A 20,682-nucleotide genomic window follows, 5' to 3' on the forward strand; every position below is an offset into this window, starting at 1 on the left:
GGGAGTCACTTTCTGGGGTGCTGTGTTCTGCTGTGTCTGAGTGCATTTTGTTGACTGTTATGCCTTGGTTGTACAAAATAGTAGCGTTTTGAGAAAGTTATGTACGGAACCGCCGTACTTGAAGTGTGTTAACCTAACTCCCCAGTGACCAACTCCTAAGAACACAGGGGACACAGAACAGAAGTCTCCATCCTGATGACATCCATGGTTTTTTCACACTCTAAATCCCCAAAACTACCATCCTACACCAAGTACTGTGCATGGAGAGAAAGGTGGGGGATGGCTAGGAGGCAAAGGCTGTTAAAGGGGGTAGAGTTGGCATGATTTTGGTAGTCAAGGATGCGGGGCAAAACAAAAAAAAAAGTAAAAACAAAAGGGAGTGTGAGAAAAAAACTGGGGGGGTTGACTACCCAAGCCAGTGTTTGATTGGGTGGCATGTTTTGGGGGAGCCCTTTCTGGGACAGGAACTCATGGGCAACGTAAGGAGCAGTCTAGACAAGGGATGAAGTGAGATTGGCCTGAGTGTGGGAGGTCTTGGCTGCAGGGATGGGGGCACCGCCAGAGGACTTGGTGCAGGCTGCGGACGTGAGCGGAGCCTGTCCTTAAGAAGCCCCGTTGTGGGTGATGCCAACTAGGAGGCATTGCCACTGTCCCTGGGGACATGTGAGGTCCTAGCTGGTTGGTGACGGGGACACCCAACAAATAGTGGGGTCTGTGGGGAAGACCAGACGTTTTAGAGACAGGATGTCAAATGGTTGACATCTGAATTGATGGTGTCCGCCTCTGATGTACCCACGTAGTGATGACAGGTGTGCTGTTTTCAGTGGTGACTACGACTGGGAAGCTAGCTGGATTTAAATACTTCAGAAGCCTGTGAAGGAGGCAGACGCTGGCCACACCTGATGCCTGCAACTGGTCTGTATTGGGCAGGACGGGCAGTTCCCAGGCCGCTCACTGTTGGGTGCTCTCTTGAAGCAGAATGGAAGTGCCTTGTTCTTGGCCCCAGGTGGGAAGGTGGTGTTGCGTGGAGCTCCATTCCCTGCTCAAGTGTTGGTTTAAGGACTGGGGCATGTGTTTTAGGTAGGAAATTAGGTGCAGTGTTTTGGCCACGTAAAGTCAGTGGGCAGGATACAGCTAAGAACCGCTAAGTAGTGTCTGGTTTTTTTCTTCCTCACTTCCTTCTCTTTCCTTCTTTTCCTCCTCTTCCCTCTCTCCTTCATCTTCATTGGAAGATAGGGCTCACTTCCAACCTAAATGAGAGGATGACATTGGACTCCTGGTCCTCCTGCCCCCCCCCTCACCACCTCGCCCCAGGGCTGTGATGTCCAGTGTAGGCGACCAGGCGCAGCTGATTGTTTCTTCTTACAGGGGGCCTTCTAATTATTTTTAAGTCTTAATTTATCCCTTCCCTTCTCCGACCTTATTTTGACCTCATCCCTAGGTATTACTCCTCCAGACAGAGTGAAGGAGGAAATGGATGGCCAAGCCTGCCCTTGTCATAGTGAGTTGCTGGAAGGTTGGGGTCGCAGCCAGAGGTTATTGTTCTGGTATCTTTCTGTCACGTCACACAGTTAATGCTAAATTCCGTGGCTGTGCTCATCCGGGGTTCCTCAGAGGGTAGTCCTTGACTGGCAGCCTCTGCCTCCTGGGAAATTACTAGAAATGTAAATTATCCAGACCCGCCAAAGCAGATAGTATAGGTGCAGGCCCAGCAAGTCAGATCTTAACAAATTCTCCAGCCCAACCACGTGGCATAAGCCAGAGCTCATGCAGCAGAAGGGAAAGGAATTGGTTGAATAGATAGTAAAACAAAGTATGTGTATATATATACTGAAAAGAACCCCACATGTTCAGCTCATGCTAAAAGTCAGTGTTGTTAATTGACCCAGAGTGGTTTGAATGGAATCATATTCTACAAAGAAATGTCTATTTTCCAAGTTCCAGAGACGGTACTGGGAGCTTTATGTACCTGGCAGGAGCCATGTGACATGGGTGGTATTATCCCCGTTTTTTGAAAAATGAAGTTTCAGAAGCCAGCAATGGCTGGAGAGAAGCCAGTAACGTGCTTTGCACCCACAGAGCTGAGTCCAGATCCCCTGCACCCACGTAGAAAACCAGGTGTGACCGGCTGCACGTCTCTGACTCCAGCACTGGGGAGCCCGAGATAGGTGGGTCCCTGGAGCTCACCAGCTAGCTGATGGGTTTTAAGTCCATAGACAGCAGGAGAACCCTGTCTCAACGTATTTAAGGTGGAGAGTGCCTGGGGAGAACAGCTGACATTAACCTCTGCCCTGCACACATGTGCGCCTGAACACACAGCCGCCACACACATGCACCTGCACACACACAGCCAGACCACACACGTGTGCCTGAACACACAGCTGCCACACACATGCACCTGCACACACTCAGCCAGACCACACACATGCACTTGCACACACACAGCCAGACCACACACATGCACCTGCACACACAGTAGCACCCAATGCAGTCAAATAGCTTATCCAAATGCTGCAAAGCTCGTAAATTGTGAGGCTTGTCTGTATTCCTGAATTCAGAACATAAGGATGGCACCATCTACGTTATCTGTTGGGCATCTTCCCTTGGTCCCTTTTCGTCCTGATAACTGTGGAGTTTTATCATTGATGTGTGATGTCCCATTAAAGAGGGGTTGCTGCAAACTTAATGCAGGTGTCAGGGATTCACCAGCACGAAGCAGTGTCCTGACCCATTTTCAAAGCATATCAGTAAAATCAGGTGTGAATTCTGCAAAATTATGTCAAACCTTCAGGCGTTTTTAGGCTCCTCTTCATTGGGTTCCAGCCTGTGCAACTGTAAGGATAAGTTAGGAAGGGGCGCCCTCCAGTGGAGAGTAAGGAAAATGCGCCCTCCGGTGGCTAGAACAAGAATTGTCAGTGTTTTTTTGCTGGAGGATTTCTCATCAGCCCCCTTCCTCTCTCCCTTCCAAGACTGAAAATTTCAAGACTGAGTTTTTATCTGTAACTTTTATAAAAAGACTTGGATCTGGGTCATTTTGTCACTATCTTGGAAACTGGATTTCTGCATCGCAATTAGACCACACCAGGGGTTATGTCCTTCAGTGACTTTTCTCAACCCTGTAATCATTTTCCTACCTCACTGCAAAATCTAATCTGAATAGGCTCTTTGAAAGGTACGCGGTGTGAAGCTGCATGCTTGTGTTTAATCCTGTGGGTCAAAAATCCAGCTCCTGGGCTGCTGATAGCTTTGGAAATTAGACCTATGTGGATCTCGATGACTCAAACTGTGGCGTCTTTGGTTTCAGGGTTGGCGCTGTAACTGTGCCATCACCACAGGCCATCACTGCGCCGCCAACCCACACACGTGATCCTCCTTGACCCACCTACAGGGTGGAGTGTTTTGCCAGTTCTCTTGGAGGACTCTCGGCGTAAGCCCTCTGTCCAGGGGTAAGATGGGTTTGCCACTCTCTGGTTGGTGAAGGAGATAAAGATGTAAACAACTAAGCATCAGAGAAATGTTAGCAAAATACGTTTTTTTTCTTTTAAGGTGAAATGGAAGTTGCGACGGATGAAACATGCTCTGTTTTTCCTGAAACGTTGTAATCACAGTTGTGCTTCCAAAAGTCTCACTTCAACTGTACCTCCCGTAATGCAGAGAGTCGCCGCTCTGCTCTTGCAGACTTGAGAGTTTTCCGGTAGAACACCCAGTCTTGATTCTGTGCAGTTAAACTGTGATTTAAAGTTGGGGAAGAAATCGCAATATTGACAGTTTGAAACACACAATTTCCTCGAAGGTTATGTTTCTGCCCTTTGGAGGTGAGACACAGAGACTCAAAAGTTTTACACACACACACACACACACACACACACACACACACACACACACACACACACAGTTGAATAGCTCCTTGTGAAGGTCAAGAGCTCTGGGTCGCAAATCAGAGAGACTCTGGAATTCCGCTCCCAGCATCCTTTGCTCTGGGCTTCTGCACTCTGATCTGTACGGTGGCAGGTGCGGTAATAATACCGGGAGTCAAATCTGGTTCCGTACAACATGACTCGTCCAGTCTTTGTGTGGACGACACACCTGTATGTTAGGCTTCACTCCCCAGATCTCCAGCTTTTGCTGGGGATTCAGATGACAGGAGCATTGAAGGGGCAGTGGGTACTTGCCCCTCTCCGAGCCACTGATGATGGTTGGCGTCTAGCCGGAACGGTGGCCGCAACTCTTCATCCATTGGGGAGTGCAGGGCAGAGAAGCCAGTGTCTCATGCCACCTCCCATGTAAATATCAGGAGGATGGCCGTCGAGTTGGCCTTTGCTTTCATGGGGGCAGGTGTGGATTTCAGATACAGCAATCCATCACCGCCTTCAGACGATCTCCCTGCGCCTCTAACCTGCAGGGCTGCACCTCTGTAGGGGGCATTGCTCTTCTTTCCTGTAGTCTGACATCCTATGATGCAAGCATTGTCAAGCTCAAACAATGAAGTATGTCTTGTTCCTGGTATTGAACATAATCGTCAGGTAGCTGATTCTGTCTTGAGAAGAATAATTCTGTTCTTCGTTATCAGTCAGAATGCAGGCACCTTTTCCTGTGACGGCTTACCTCGGGAGCTTGTCTGACCTCCCCCCCCCCCCCTTAGCTTGTAGTTGTGGGTGTGCGTGGACTAGTGTGAACTTAAGTATGACGCATTCCAGCTTTATTCAGTGGAGAATCTTGAAGTACATTCACTTAGTCAGTTTTGTTTTCAAATAGCAAGAACTTAGGATATTGTTTTGTTTAGAAACAAGTAGGGAATATTAGTATTTGAGATATTACTAAATGAAAGTAAAGCGGGGTATTTATTAATAAATCATATGGAAACCATTAAATGTATGATTATTAACACTTAAAAACAGCCCTCCCCCTCCCAGGAGTGATGTGTGTTTATTTCCCTGGGTAATAAGGACTTGTTGGCACGCTGTATACACAGTCTAGACATAACTGAAATCCTTTGTTTACCCTCTGTAGACGCCCCCTAGTGCCTTTTTTTAACCTTTGAGCGCAGCGTTGTAAAACACACACTGGCAACTTGGTGAGAAACCCAGATGACGTATCCTTCCTTCCTTCTTTCACAATAATGATGGAGACCACATTAGTTTTCAGTCTGAGGTCAAAGAGCTGGGTGAGTGTGCTTGCCCTGGCCTTCCTACACAGCCACCAGGAGCCTTGTGCCTTCACTTGCTCGGTGAGGACCACACTGTTTTCCCTAGGCCCAGAGCATAAGTGGGAAGGTCCCAGCCCATCATACAGTAGTATTATTGACTGAAGCCTGATTAGCAAATTCATTTCCCCCTTGATGTCATCTGGGCTCCTAAAAATCTTAGCATCTCAGCTCCTCCTTTCTCAGAATCCCGTTCTTTCCTGGCATGTGCAGCTTAATTCATTCCTTTTTGCTTTTTAAATTGCAATTTCAGCAAATGGGAGCTGACAACCCATATTCTGCAACAGGGCTTTACACCTCAGAAATCCATTCTCTAGCATGCTGCCTCTCTGGGTAGAGCTTCTCTTAGCCTCGGGTCTGTGTCGATGGAGCTGTGTGCTTCACACTAGGTTTTCTTTTCTCTGTTGTAAAGGCCAAGTTATGAATCAGGAGGCATCTAGAACAGAGGTTCTCAACCTTCCTAATGCTGGGACCCTTTAATACAGCCCCTCATGTCGTGGTGACCCCCAACCATAAAATTATTTTCATTGCTAATTCATAACTCTAATCTTGCTACTGTTATGGATCATAATGCAAATATCTGTGTTTTCTCATGGTCTCAGGCGACCCCAGTGAAAGGGTCACTTGACCTCTAAGGAGGTCATAACCCACAGGTTGAGAACCTAGATTCTCTGGTGGTGCATAGGTCAAGGGTGGTGGTTTTAACGTGACCTACAGAGGCATCTGCTGCTACAAAACTTCTGATTGCCTACAGCTTTTCCTTTAGGATTTGATGATTTGGGAGCCAGTGATACATGCCTAGTAAGTGGATGGAGCGTGGATGCCACCTGTTGGTGGTTACTGGGAATTCGAAGTTCGATCCCCTGTGACCACCCATCACTTTCCCTTCTCCCTCCTTGCTAGGACTGATGGTTGGGAATTGGTGATTTGGAATGTGCTAGAGTGAGTTTCATCAGAGAACAAGAGGTAGTACCTCTGTGGCTTTACCCTATTTCATAGTCTCTCCATTAATGGACTTCTCTCATCTTGTCTGATACCTTTGCTTGGGGATATGGATGAAATATTGTTTCTTATAAAGTGTGAAAATGCTACAGTATGACGTAACAGATTGACACTGTCATCCTGTAGCATTTTACCCATCGATGCCATCCTCTGTAAAGACAGCTAATTCCAGGGTGTATCTGTTTATCCATGCAGTTTATATCTGCCGAACTTACGTTGTTAGGAGATACACAGGTTGCCAGTCAGAGGGGAGTCAACAGGTAATTGAATAATTAATAATTGATGTGAGAGAAAAGTCACTGGATGGTGAGATGGAATGTGCATTTGGAATTGTTCAGAGGAACAGGGATAGCTGATCCAAAATGGAAGCTGCCTCCTTTGTCTCTCACACACCACACACACACACACACACACACACACACACACACACACACACACACCATGCAAGCCTCACTCTCCATGGTTCACTCCATACTTAAGAATGTCCTCCCCTACCCAAGACCTAAGACATACATGAAACCCTTACCTAAGGCAGCATACGCAAGACCCTTTCCTAAGGAGGACATGAGACCCATACCTAAGGAGGACATGAATTCCTCATGCTCTGAAAAAGATTCAGAAGAACCAGAAGTGTCTGTTGACTGGACAGCAGAATTAGATAAGCAACAAGGCAGTTAATAACTAGACAAGCTGCTAACTGTAAACACGCTGAACACACGCTCTCTGATCTGAGAGCCCGGTGACCTTTGGGGGCAGTTTTTCTCAGATCTCATTTGATAAGGCATACAGCAGGGAAGCATTCTACATACTAACTAGATATAACAAGTAGCTCGTTATTGCCGGCCTGTATGACTGTTGTTACGGTCACTGGGGCCTCTGAGCTGTGTCACTTTATTGTGGCAGTATGAAGATCAGGGAACAGCTGAGCACTTGAGTCAGAGAATGGAGAGAAGCCAGCAGAGTTCTGTGTAAGCTGAAGAAGGCAGGAGTTACCTTTTTTTTCTTTCATTTTTCTTTATTTAGAAATTTTCTACTCACTCCACGTACTATCCACAGATCCCCCATCCTCCCTCCTCCCACCCCCCAGCCCTCTTTCCCAAGCCACCCCGCATCCCTACATCCCCCAAATTGAGATCTCCCATGGGGAGTCAGCAGAGCCCAGCACACCGAGCCTAGGCAGGTCCAAGCCCCTTCCCACGGCACCAAGGCTGTGCAAGGGGTTACACCACAGGCCCCGGGTTCCAGAAACCTGCCCATAGACCAGGGACAGATCCCGATCCCCGGCAGGAGTTATCTTGTGGACCCTCTAGGAAGCTGTGGGGAACCCATCCTGGAATCACAGCTGGGACCTTTGCCCATAGGTTCCCGTCCTCTCCTGCGTGGGCAGAGGATGACTCCCAGGGTGCGCTTTCTACATGGACTCCCGAACTTTGTGGTGTGGCTGGAGCATCCTGTGGCACTGGAGATGGGAAGGTGCCATGCTGCAGGAATTGCCTGTCATAGCTGTAGATGAACTGGGGAGCTTACTGGGGACACAGCAGGGCATCAGGAGCCTGCCCCCCTCCCCAGTACCATGTCTTGTCTTTACAAATACATATTGGGGGAAAAAGTAAAATCAAGTTAAGTTTATACTAAATGACTGTTCAGTGTGTTTGAATGAGAACACTGGATACAGTATTCTAAGGCCATTCATTATCCATTAGATGTCTTGAAGTGTTTGTAGGTGAAATTATATGACATTTGGGCTATTGTAGAAGAAAAATAGGATAATAACTGATATTGGCAAATACAATTCTGGAAACATTATTCACCATTGCATGTATTTGAAAATGTCCTATGTAAACTGATAGTAAGGTAGAGTCTTTGACTAGCCAATGGTAGTTTTAAATTTTTTTAGAGGACCCCCCCTCCCTCCCAACCCCAAACTCATGTGACCTGTACAAGTGTTACAGCTCTGGGGGGAAAGGTATCCTGATTTGTTGGAAAATCAGGCTGTACCTGAAGCTGGGGTCTGGGAGAGGATGATCTCCCCGAAGGATGTGGCAGTCTGTTCTTCTCTGTTAACAGCTGAGCTCTGCTTTACCCCACTAAGGGAGTTTCCCAGCAGAGAAACTTAGTTTCTCAGCTCAGGCCCAAGATGCTACTTCTTTTGCTTCTCTCTGGTAAGGGGAGACCCCTGCAGAATTGTAGCAGTCTGCTCCAGCTCAGCAAAAAGTTGTTACTTCTGTTGGCTCCCAATCAGTTGTTTCTTCTGCTCTGCTTCCCCAAGGGAGTCTCCCAGAAGAGATTCTGCACCCCATGCCGGCCAAAGAAGATCTTCACCCAAAACTCTTCTGAGATTTATTTTGGAAGGAGGAATCCAGGAGAGTGGCTGGCTCTGCTGGGTGGAGAAGGACAGCTGCCAGCTGAACAGGCAGAGGGGAGTATTATATAGGACTTCTTAGGGGCAGAGTTGTTGCAGGAAGAAAATTTTCAGAAAGAGAATTGGTCAGATTTCGATCCCCGTGAGCTTGGACAAGCTCTGATTGGCTAGATTTTGTGTTCAGATTGGTTGGTTTTCTGCTCAGGGATTGGTTGGTTTCATGTTCAGTTGGTCATGGGCAGAGTTAGCTCTGATTTCAGGGCCAAAGTGTGTTTCTTTCACTGGCCCTTTTTAGCCTTTTGGCTCTAGTTTCAGGGCCAGGATGTATTTCACTAGCTCTGGTTCCAGGGTCAAAGTGTGTTCCTTTGGCTCTGGTTTCAGGGTCAGGTCCTCTTACCCTATGACCTGGAACTTAAAGTTTACTGACCTGAGCATCTCCTGAACCACAGCTACAACAAGATGCCTTTTGAATGAACAGTGACCTCTTTGCCTAGGCAGTGTGGGATATCATAGATGAGTGTTTCCTCTTCTTTTCTTTTCCATCTCCTCCGAGTGTTTGTGTGGCTTGGTTTCCTTCACAGGACTTAGGGGAACCTCATCTTTTGCTTTTCCTCAGTGGACCTGAGAGGGATTTTGTGTTTAAGTGAGACTGTATTAGATACTGTCTATGGAAGAACAAAGCCACCTTCCAGAAAAACAAAGCAGGGCTTCCATGTGGTTAGTGCTTTTCTTAATCAGATACCTGGTTCAGCTCTTTAACCAGGGAGTGGAAGCTTAGGGAAGGGGGGGGCGGCGAATCTTTCCTATGATGCCTGACTCAGTTGCCTCACATTCTTTATTTTCTTGGCATAGCTAATGTTGTTTTACAAAATTAGGTGTAGAAGTGATTCCTTTATTTTTTTTTCCTTCCCGTTTTTAGAAAAGCAATCTTCTCACTATGGTATCATTTTAAAAGGCTTGAACATGTGAGAGTCTTTTGTTCCTCTCTGAGAGGGTAAGGTCGAAAGTAGGGTGGGGTAAGGAGAGTGGGGAGTAAACTTGGGTTTGAATCCCAACTCTCCTCTTCTAACCAGGGACAGATTTCCCCATTGTTGTTCATCTTGATTTCCCTGGCTGTAAAGAGGGGACAGCCGCCTGCTCGGAAGCGTCAGGAGGACTGCTGAGATGGTAAAGGTGAAGTGTTCAGCCCATACCTTCGTGCCCAGTTATGCCCATCACGGCAGTATCCGTCCCAGTCCGCATACTTCGGGGAAGATGAGCTGTACACATTCAGTATCCCACCCCACCGCCCCCCTTTGCTGTAGTATAATGTGCTCCGTCTTTAAAATTGGCAAGGTGGCTTGGAGGGTGTGGCAACAGCTTGGCTGCAGAATACAAATGACACCCCAAAGCCCACACGAGAGCAGCACAAAGTAGCCAAGCACTTGACCACCATGCTCCGTGGATATTTCACTGCTGCGGTTACTGGGGCTGCACTCGGCCAGCAAAGGGCTTTTGGCGTCAACATGGTTGGCTGTGATTAGTAGGCTCTTTATAGCAGACACATCTCAATCACGTGTCGTCATTTTTAGTTTTCATCTCCGCTGAACATGATGACTGGCCATCCCTTGAAGAGCACACTGCTTTCAGGGCTAGCAGGATGGTTAGAAAACTGTGGCCATCCCTTGAAGAGCACACTGCTTTCAGAACTGGCAGGATGGTTAGGAAACTGTGCCTGGTGACGATGCATTCCATGTATGGTAGGCTTGCTTTTTATCCCCGTACCCTCTACATACCAGAATGACAGGTAAAGCTCATTTCTTCTTTATTAGCACAATTCATCAGTTATTAGAAGGAATCCCTGGGCCTTCTTGAATGGTCCATTCTCCAGGGCAAACATCTTTCCCTCCTCCTCCTTCTCTTTGTCTTGTGTTTTGGCTAGTACTCTTATTCATTTCCTTTCGTCTTTTTAATTTCAACTTACAATTGTATGTTCATTATGTGTGATTATGTATGCTGTTTACCAAATAAATGTTCCTGGCCCTCTCCCATCCCAGCATGCGGGAAGGGTGTGCTTCCTTCCCTGCAGTTGGCTGAGACAATGTACTAGTTTGGGATACTGATTTGTGAACGAAATGATGCACCGTCTCTAGCCAAAGTTCTCCCTTCTGTGCCAAAACTCCCATCTCCTAAGAGCTTTCTCTTACCCCACACAGTCGAGGGGCTGCAGAAGTTCTGAGTAGTCTTTCTCCCTCCACTTTTGCCCTGAGTGAAGGGAAGGAGAGCTCTCAGTTTACCCCTGGCAGTCCTATCACGTGAACAGAAAGTGAAACACTGTTCAAGTCTCTGAGATGTTCGGTTTACTGCTCAGCACAGTCTCCCGTCTCCGGATGGATACAGCCAGCATCTGGCTTCCCTGCAAAACCGTAAGCATTATGCACGGGAGACCATTTCTCTTCACCCGGGTATCCCCAGTGCCTGTGGGCGTAAATACTTAACATCCCACGCATGGATGAATTAAACAATTTTTTAGGCCTTTTCCTTCCCCAGTAAGCTCAACTTTCAGAGTGATTAACCAGTTTGTATATACAACCCCAAATGAGAAGACAATACCATCCAGCCTCCTGGGTCTTAGGCAGAGGTGGCTGGACTTGGCTGAGTCGGCAGGTCTCTGTGTTAAAGGTTTTTGACTGTTCTGCGTGTGGCCTCCGACTCAACTTTCCATTTTAACATGGCCGCTTGGCACCACACTGGCACTTGGCTCTTGGTTCCACTGCCTTTGAAAATTGAGGAAGTGAGCGGTCTTCTTTCTCAAATATGGCTGTGTGGAGCCGAGATGCACAGTCTTGCCAGTACCTTCTGAGTTACAGAAACTTTGTGTGTATCTTCAAAACGGAGCTCAGTATTCCTAAGTGGGAAATGTGTTGCTAACTGTGCCCTTGTACGAGTCTGGACTCCCAGGGTACTGACGACTGACAACTAAGTAACCAATCGCTTATTGCAAGATGTGCGCTTTGCAATTCACCATGGCTACCTTACACACTTAGAGTTGCTATTCTGCAATTTTAAGAAAAGCGAGGCATAGAGTTCTTAATCATGTTCATTGTATACCTACAGACTTGAAAACCTCATGTCTACAATAGCTTAGTAGTCTTTGAAAAGGCCATTGACTTTTAGAACTTCACTTAAAAGGGAAATAATGAACTAGTGAGGCTTTTTGTTCCCCTTACCCTACTTGACTTTTTGACAAGTACACCATTTTATACATGTATGCTGCCGGCCCTTCGGTGATCCATGGTATAGCTAATGAGGTTTTGTTTTATTTTGTTTTTTGTTTTGAGACAGTTTTTTTTTTTTTCCTGTAGCTTTGGAGCCTGTCCTGGAACTCGCTCTGTTGATCATACTGGCCTCACAGAGAGCCTCCTGCCTCTGCCTCCTGAGTGCTGGGATTAAAGGCATGTGTCACCACCGCCCGGCAGCTAATGAGGTTTTAACACTGATTGAAACACATGATACATTGCACAGACTGTTGCCTTCCGATCCCAAAGTCCGTTCTAGACACGGGAAAATAAGACCTTGACTACAAGGCATTGCTGGACTTGGTGATGACACAGCTTTCATGGGCAGAGCCTCTGGTGATTTCTGTGCCATGTTCGTTTTGTTATTACCTGATTTAGGAACGAGAGAGCACCTCAAAGCCAGCATGCCACTGCCGTAGGTGGTGAAAAGGGCCATCATTTATCTAGGTCAAGGCCCCCAAGGAGCTGCTGAAGCTCCTCAGTCCACACATCCTAGGGACTGGCGGAATCCAGCTTGCCCTCTGTTTGCCAAACTGTGTGTATACCAACATACTGTCACCCAGGGACATGTTCCTGGGCCAACAGAAGTCTTGTTATAGCCAAAGGAGAGGCTACACTATCCATTTCATTTCATTTAGTGTTTTGTGTGCCTTGAATGTGCTGGAGGCTTTTGTTAGGTTGCTTTTATTAGAGCTTCCAAACCACTCTCTGGAGTGAGTCTCGTTTGCTGTGTCAGGCTTATAGGGATGCACATAAAAGTAAAATGAATTATGTCTATTATATGCTTAGGTACTTGGTATCAACTCTGTGATGATGGTTTATTTATTTGCTTAAATAAGGAATTGGAAGCTCAGGAAGCTTAAATATCTTATCAGGCTCATCTAAATTGTAAATGACAAACCCAGGACACCTTCCCAGGACTCTTATTCTGGTCCCAGCGCTCATGTATATTGATCAGGGTCAAAATGGCAAAGACCAAAGACGTTCTTTGAGGGGACACCTTTGAGTTTTTCTTACTCTTGTATACACACTACTGAATAGTTATGACCGTGGCCATGCCTGGATTTTTAATCAGATTTTTAGTGTGTTAAATAAAACTCTGTGCAGTTGTCTAAGCAATTATACAGAATAACACTGACTCATTGGCCTTATAAAATCTTACCATGATGTGAACATTAATGGTGACTAGGAGATCGTTGGACAGCTAGGAGGCCCCACCAGTAACCCCCACCAGCACCCTCTGTGTTTCCAACATTGTGCAGTCTATTTATTTGGGAACATTAATGGCATTTTTCAAGGCCAGTTGGGTCCATTCTTTCTTGATAAATGTAGCTAGCTAGATATGATCTGTTACCGGTCCAAGGTCACAGTCCAGCTTCCAGCAACAAAAATACAAAGCCAGTGCTTTGCCTGGAGAGCCTGGCTGCTTCCTTTCCAAGCCATTTTGCATTCACGTTAAGCTGGGTCCTTGTCACAGAGAGAGCAGTGTGTAGGTGGCACTCTGACCTCTACAGGCATATATGAGAAGAGGGCAGTGGTCTTGGTGATGTCACTAAAGCTGTGTGGCCTTCAGTGAGTCATTTCTCGGAATCTTAGGTGTTTCTTTTTGTACATCTCTCTCTCTCTCTCTCTCTCTCTCTCTCTCTCTCTCTCTCTCTCTCACACACACACACACACACACACACACACACACACACACACACACACACACGGAGGGAGGGAGGGAGGGAGGGAGGGAGGAAGAGAAAGAGACTCCAGACAGATGATTTTCTGGATATGAATGAGGGATGCCAAAACCAACAAATTGGGCTGTTAAGAATTCTTTGGATGGTGATGTTCTTAGAAAAAGATAGCCCTGCCCACATCTAAGGATGCTTCTTGGGATCTTGAGTGTGGCAAAGGCATTTCTTCCTGCAAAGTAAAAGCCATGGTATCTTTACAGGGTATTTTCATTATTTATCAGCCCAGGGCACTGTCACACTAGAGGGTGTATCTGAGTCACAGAGGACTTTTTCACTGTCATCCCACACTGTGCCCATCATTGTGAATCACTGCTGGAATAAGGCTCTGTTTGCTAATTGTGTGTGTCACAAGAGTTGAAGCCAAGAAAGTGGTAGCACACTTACCAATATTCTGAGATCACACAAAGATACTTGTATACCTAACCAAAGATAATTTATCTAATGTAAATAGAGTTACAAGACATTAAAATTTTACAACTCTTTCTCCAGCATTTTGTGTGTATGTGTGTGTGTGTGTGTATAAGTGTGTGTGTGTGTTTAAAGGAACTCTACATAGTTTACAAGTCTCCCCATAGACACTGATACCACTTACCTACCTAGTATTTATTAAATGGGGGCTCTGAAGATAGGATGTGTGTATCTTACGTTATGATGGAGTTAGTTTGGTTTCAGGGTACAGTTGCAACAGATGCCATTCTGAACTGAATCATTTCTTAAAGTAGTATGGTGTGGCAAGTTGTATCCGCTGGGACTTAGGGAGATGGGCATACCTCTGTTCTTTTACTTGAGGTTCTGAAGATCCACAAAGTAGTAAGGGGTGACGTGGAGCTCATTCCCTAAACTTGAGGCCCCCGTGTCTATAAAGAGTAATATTAAGGTCTTTGTCAGTGGTAACTACTCCGTAAGACAAAATCAAAGCATAGAGCAAACCTCTATCTCCAAAAAATATTTACATTATGATTCATAACAGCAAAATTACAGTTACGAAGTAGCAACAAAAAATAACTTTATGGTTGGGGTCACCAGGACCTGAGGAACTGTATTAAAGGGCTGCAGCATTGGGAAAGTTGAGAACCACTGGCCTAGAGGAGTATGGGAAGATGGCCTTGTTGTAGAGGTTCTTAGGAACAAATAGAAGCCAGGGCTGTTGTCTGTTCTTCCTTCTGTTTCTGCTGGTGAGCTCTGCCGGCTGGAGCCTCCTCTGGTGCTCTGCTCCTGAGGTCAGATGTGACTGAGAGCAAAAGAGAATCCGTTCAGAGGCACACTTGTTGCAACCAACCCTGTATCCACAGGTGCAGTGAACTCTCCCCCCCCCCCCCCCCCCCCCCCCCCCGCCACCCCATGTCCATGCACAGCCCCTGATAATCCATGCCATGATAGCCAATATCAGCTCAGCTTGGCTTAAACTTAAGCCGGACACGTTGGCAAAGAGGATGTCTGGGGAGTGGATAGAGTTGGGGAAGGCTCCTGTTTGTCATCACAATTTTATAAAAATGAGAGCTAGCAGTCTCAAGAAGGCTAGATGGAAGTGCGGGCATCCCAGGATGAGTGTTGTCTTAACAAGTGAGTTCTCAGTTTCTCAGTTTCTGTGAGGAAAGAAAGTGAAGCCCCATGCTCACTAGGCCGCTGAAGTTCTGCACTTTTTGAGAGAAGCAGTGTTCAAAACCAGCCTAACTCCTGAATTCTAGAATTTGGCCGAGCACTTTATATAGGCTCCTTGGAAAGAAAAGTTAGTTTTAACTAAGTGTGGAAGCAGCTGTTGGAAGGAAAGACTACTGTGTTTCAGGCAGGGAGGGCTCCAGTTCCTTATATGCAGCTGGTAAAAGCTGCTGCTTCCCCAGTCCAGCAGAGGGCGAAGGGGAGATTTTTAGCTTACCATGCTTCCACTTCCCAACCCCCAGGGATCTGTACACCAAGTGCAAGTGGCCACCGCTTCTCCATGCCGGCAGAAGGAGAAGGGAGCTTTTTAGCTATTTTTCACGCAAGTCCGCCTAAAGAAAACAGTTAGAATCCAAAGCAGAGTTCATAACAGACTTTGAAATCAGAAGGCTCAATCTGATTCTTTCATAGCTCAATCCTGGGTTAAGTCGTCTTACATTACAAAGAGGCTGATACTGAAACATGGTAACAGCTGAGATGGGGGTATTTATCTACCTGTTGCTGATTTGGCTGTCTTCAACCATATGCAAAGGAAGATGAAATTCCTCTGTGTGGTTTCTAGTGAAGCCCATGCTTGCCTGGGTAGGGTGCGGTGTCACAGCTGGGGGTCCTCAGCCTGTGCTGTGTGTGTGTGTGTGTGTGTGTGTGTGTGTGTGTGTGTGTGTATACTGTCACAGCTGGGGGTCCTCAGCCTGTGCTGTGTGTGTACTGTCACAGCCTGTGCTTGCCTGAGTAGGGTGCGGTGTCACAGCTGGGAGTCTTCAGAAGCAACCTCTGAGATAGAGTCAGGGATATTTACTGAAGAACATTCCAGTATCCACACCCCTGGGAGGGAGCCCAGGAAGGGCAGGTAGAAGTCGAGACACAGCTCATTCCCAGATTGCTTTTCCTGAAGTTAGCCTCCATACTTGAGTGTGAGGCAGAGGAAGTCTGTGATTGAGTCCACCCGCCACACCGAAGATGAGAAAAGGAATCTTTCTAGTTGTTCAAAGAGGGAGATTTAATGAAACCACCCATTTTTCTTCATCAAGGATTTTTGTTCTTTAAAAACGGTTAGTGTATTTATTGTACGGAACAGTGTATTTCATTATGATCTTTTTATACACACACACATAATATATTTTATATATAGTATACTAATATATGTATATTATATTTTAACCTCTTTCCCTTACCTTCTTCTCCCTCCTCCCCCTCTGAGCCATTTATTTCCAAATCATGAAGGATTTCTTAAGTGAGATTTGATTTTTGCTCATTTGTTCTTTTATTCATGTGCTTGTAGTGCTGGGAACCAAACCGGGGGCCTTGCACATGCTTAGGCGAAGCCCTCAACCCCTGAGCTACATCCCCAACCTCCAGCTTATTACTCTTTCGCGGCAATAGCACAAGGCAGTGGTACAGAACCATCGGCCGCCGGCACTGGTTCAGAACACTGCCTTGACTTACCCCCTAAATCACCCATAGCTGCACACGCCGTGGCTTTTGTAACTCCAGGCCAGTGCCAAACAGAAAGGTCAGATGATGTGCCAGAGTTAGGATCTCATTGTCCTTTGAGAGCCTCTGCAGTCACATTGAGAACTTCCGGTCCAGAGAAATGCCCACGTTGGGAGAAGAAGCTGGGCGAGCGAGCCGCGCTTGGCAAAACACTAGGCTGACTTCACGTGGTTGGCACCAGCGTGGAGAGCCAGGGACGGCAGTGAGACACACACACAGAGAGAGGGCATGGGATGAGATGTGGATGAGTTGTGGCGGTCCAAGGTCAGGAAGAGTGGGAGCATATGGAGGCTCTCAGACTGAATGACTGAGCGTGTGTGGGGACTCTCCTACTCAAGGGGAGGACTGGGAGGAGGAGGCCTGGTTGATGGTGAACGTGATACTGCTTTTCACACTAAGGATCTATCAGAGTCCCTTCCCCTGGAGCAAGGGCAGGCCCTGAGCAGTGTTGTTAGCTGGGTCTGTGCCGCGCCTGCGATCTGGTTTCGTGCTGGCGCCTTTCATTGTGGGAGGAGGTCTGAGTTTTTCCACATGGCCGTGTGCTTCCTGTAACAGTGTTTTCTCCTTTTTGTGCCTAGGCATGGTGCAGAAGTTAGATCAGAAGCTCCCTGTGGCTAACGAGTACCTGTTGCTCTCCGGAGGAGTCCGAGAAGGTGTGGTGGACCTGGACCTGGATGAGCTGAACGTCTATGCCCGCGGCACTGACTACGACATGGACTTCACCCTTCTGGTGCCGGCCCTCAAGCTGCATGACCGTAATCAGCCCGTGACACTCGACATGCGCCACTCAGCCCTCTGCCACTCCTGGTTGAGCCTCCGGCTCTTCGACGAGGGGACCATCGGTAAGTGGAAAGATTGCTGCACCATCGCAGACCACATCAATGGCGCCACCAACTACTTCTTCTCCCCCACCAAAGTGGCAGACTGGTTCTACGACTCCATCAGCATCGTCCTCGCGGAGGTCCAGAAGAAACCCCAGCGAGGGATGCCAAAGGTGGAGAAGGTCGAAAAAAACGGGACCATCATCTCCATCATCCTGGGCGTGGGGAGCAGTCGCATGTTGTACGATATTGTCCCCGTGGTGTCCTTCAAAGGTTGGCCCGCCGTGGCCCAGAGCTGGCTCATGGAGAACCACTTTTGGGATGGGAAGATCACTGAGGAAGAGGTCATCAGTGGCTTTTACTTGGTGCCAGCTTGCTCCTACAAGGGTAAGAAGGACAATGAGTGGCGACTGTCCTTTGCCAGGAGCGAGGTGCAGTTGAAGAAGTGCATCTCGGGCAGTCTCATGCAGGCCTACCAGGCCTGCAAAGCCATCATCATCAAACTCCTGTCAAGGCCCAAGGCTATCAGCCCCTATCACCTGCGGAGCATGATGCTCTGGGCCTGTGACCGACTCCCCGCCAGCTACCTGGCTCAGGAAGACTATGCAGCCCACTTTTTGCTGGGCCTCATTGACGACCTGCAGCACTGTCTGGTCAACAAGATGTGCCCTAATTATTTCATCCCCCAGTGCAACATGCTGGAGCACCTGTCGGAGGAGACAGTCATGCTCCACGCCCGGAAGCTGTCCTCCGTGCGCTCAGATCCTGCCGAGCACCTGCGCACCGCCATCGAGCACGTGAAGGCGGCCAATCGGCTGACGCTGAAGCTGCAGCGGCGGGGCAGCGCCACCAGCATCCCCTCCCCGCAGTCGGATGGAGGGGACCCCAATCAGCCTGATGACCGCCTGGCAAAAAAACTGCAGCAGCTAGTGACTGAGAACCCAGGGAAGTCCATCTCGGTCTTTATTAACCCCGATGACGTCACGAGGCCCCATTTCAGAATCGATGATAAATTTTTCTGAGTGATTTGTTGACCTTTTCTTTTTCTTCTCCTTCTTGGTTCTAAGACTTAGGTAGCGTGTAGTGTGGTGTGTGATTTCTGTCCTTCTGTTTTTACATATCCAGCTTACATTGGATTTGTTAAGGACACATTTTTAAGTTTCCTGGTTCCGCAGGATGGTGCAGGCTCTGAAACAGTATTATTACTATTTCACATTCTGCCTGATTTTGCTTTTTGTTTTCTAGTTATTGTCACATTATTATTATTTTTTTTGTGGTGTTCATTTTTAAGGAGAACTTGAGCCATATAGACGACACTGCCCATGAATCCTCTTTCTTGTTTTCTGTCTCACACCCAGTGTAGATTTGTTGGTGCGTTTGGGAGAACACGTTTCATTCTTACGTATCCTAACTCTCTTCTGCTTCCATTCTGTTTTTTGACCTTGTTCTGAGTTTTCACTGAGATGGGTATCTGAGAGTCCTAAGAACCTGGAGGCCCTGTGCATGCCGGCTGCATTTATTTCTTTGGACCAGCGATCAGAACGGTTTCCTGTTTCTACCGGACGGAAACTTCGAGAGAAAGAATGATGTACATCGTGTTCTGAGCAACCTCATTGAATGTAATTGTCCTCGAATCAGCAAACATTGGATGGATTGGAGGGAGGGTTTGATAGCTTTCCAAACAGAATTAAGGTTTCCAAATGTTAGTTTTAGTGTTTGTAATTATTTGAAGCCTTATTTAAATCCTATTAAGGAGCACACCATTCTAATTGTTATTTGCACTAATGAAGTCTTTGCCATTGTTAGAGCTGCAATGCGTGTGTTCAGTGTACATTAACATCCTTTCTGGAAATACCGTCGATTTTCATTTAGTCCTGTTCTCTCGGTCAGTAGAATGAGTCCCTGCATTTGTCTAGTTCTCCTTTAAGTGTGGGTCCCGTTTTGCCCTCTTTGATAGTTCTGGTTCCTGCCTTACTGAGGGAAGTTTTTAAAGCTTTATACCTGTTCAGTGACTAGCTAAAGCTTGGGAAGATAATACTTGACAAAGTGGGTGTCTTTGTATTTATTTTTTGGGGGGGGAGGTTCTAGAGATTTTTCTCTTCCCCTTTCCTTTTATAAAGTGTCTTTATTTCTCCTGAGACCTTGATGGAAAACAGACAGGCAGAATTATCCCCAAATTGAAGATATCGTACCTGTTCAAAGCAGGTTTCACCGTAGAGCAGGAACCAGGAAATAACCTGAGTGGCTGTGTTGGAATAAAGGAGTCCTATTTTCTGACCGAAACGATTTGCCAGATTTAGGTGCTGTGGGATTTAGGTGCTGGGGGGTGGCGCTGGCCCGATTTGGTGTGAACGGAAGAAGGCAGACAGTGGTGCTGAGTCATTGACGGGCTTGCTGGTCTGGATGACCCATGATGTCTGCTAACGGAAAAGTCAAGCAACATGGTGGTTTGGGTCTTGAACGTCCAGACTCATAGGTTGGGTTTTGGCCAACTGAAATCAGACATATGTGGTCTTGGAGTTTTGCATGGGAATTAATGTAATGCTTATGAATCATTCAACAATCTCAAGTCAAACACAAAAATAAAAAAGAAACATACTGGCCTTGGCATTTTTGTTGTCATTATTGCTTTGTAATCTCAAAGTTTCCCCCCCCCCCTTCTTTCCTCCCATTTTCACTGTGCTGCCCCTTACTTTTAGCCTGGAACTCTAGATCTTTCAGCCTGAACTTGGAGTGCTGAGATTTCAAGTGTGTATCACCACACCCAGCTTTGAAATTGCTTTCTTCTTAGCAAATGCTAAGTGGTCAGTAAGTACAGCCTCTACCTTTAGAAGTCTACATAGTGCGCAGCTGTGTTCCTGGTGGTATATACTTATCCTCCACACAAAGTATGACCTCATTAAACAACTGTTTCCCAGATCCAGATGTGCCTCCTGATTAGAAAAGCCAGTAGATACAAACCTATTTTTCCTTAGTCACAAACATGAAGGAGTGCCATCCAATCCCAGTTCTTCCAGCTGGGGACATACCCCATGGAGAGCCGGAACAGAAGCCTGAATATGGAAGAGGAAGCATTCGGTGTATATTGGTACTGACAACTATCACCCAGTCATGGCAGCTG

General features: G+C 46.9%; 1 protein-coding gene across 1 annotated transcript in view; it reads left to right on the plus strand.

Annotated features, from left to right (window-relative positions):
• The window catches only part of Mb21d2 (Mab-21 domain containing 2), a 112,009-nt gene extending 91,838 nt beyond the window's left edge, over positions 1-20,171 (plus strand). The window contains exon 2 of the mRNA XM_052740604.1: positions 17,319-20,171. Within this exon, the coding sequence (XP_052596564.1) occupies positions 17,319-18,583 (1,265 nt within the window). The 3' untranslated portion in view covers positions 18,584-20,171. The remainder of the gene's footprint in view (positions 1-17,318) is intronic.
• Positions 20,172-20,682: the final 511 nt, after the last annotated feature.

The sequence above is a fragment of the Peromyscus californicus genome, unplaced genomic scaffold (genome assembly GCF_007827085.1).
Source record: "Peromyscus californicus insignis strain IS unplaced genomic scaffold, ASM782708v3 Scaffold_16__1_contigs__length_79575227, whole genome shotgun sequence".
Classification (NCBI taxonomy): domain Eukaryota; kingdom Metazoa; phylum Chordata; class Mammalia; order Rodentia; family Cricetidae; genus Peromyscus; species Peromyscus californicus.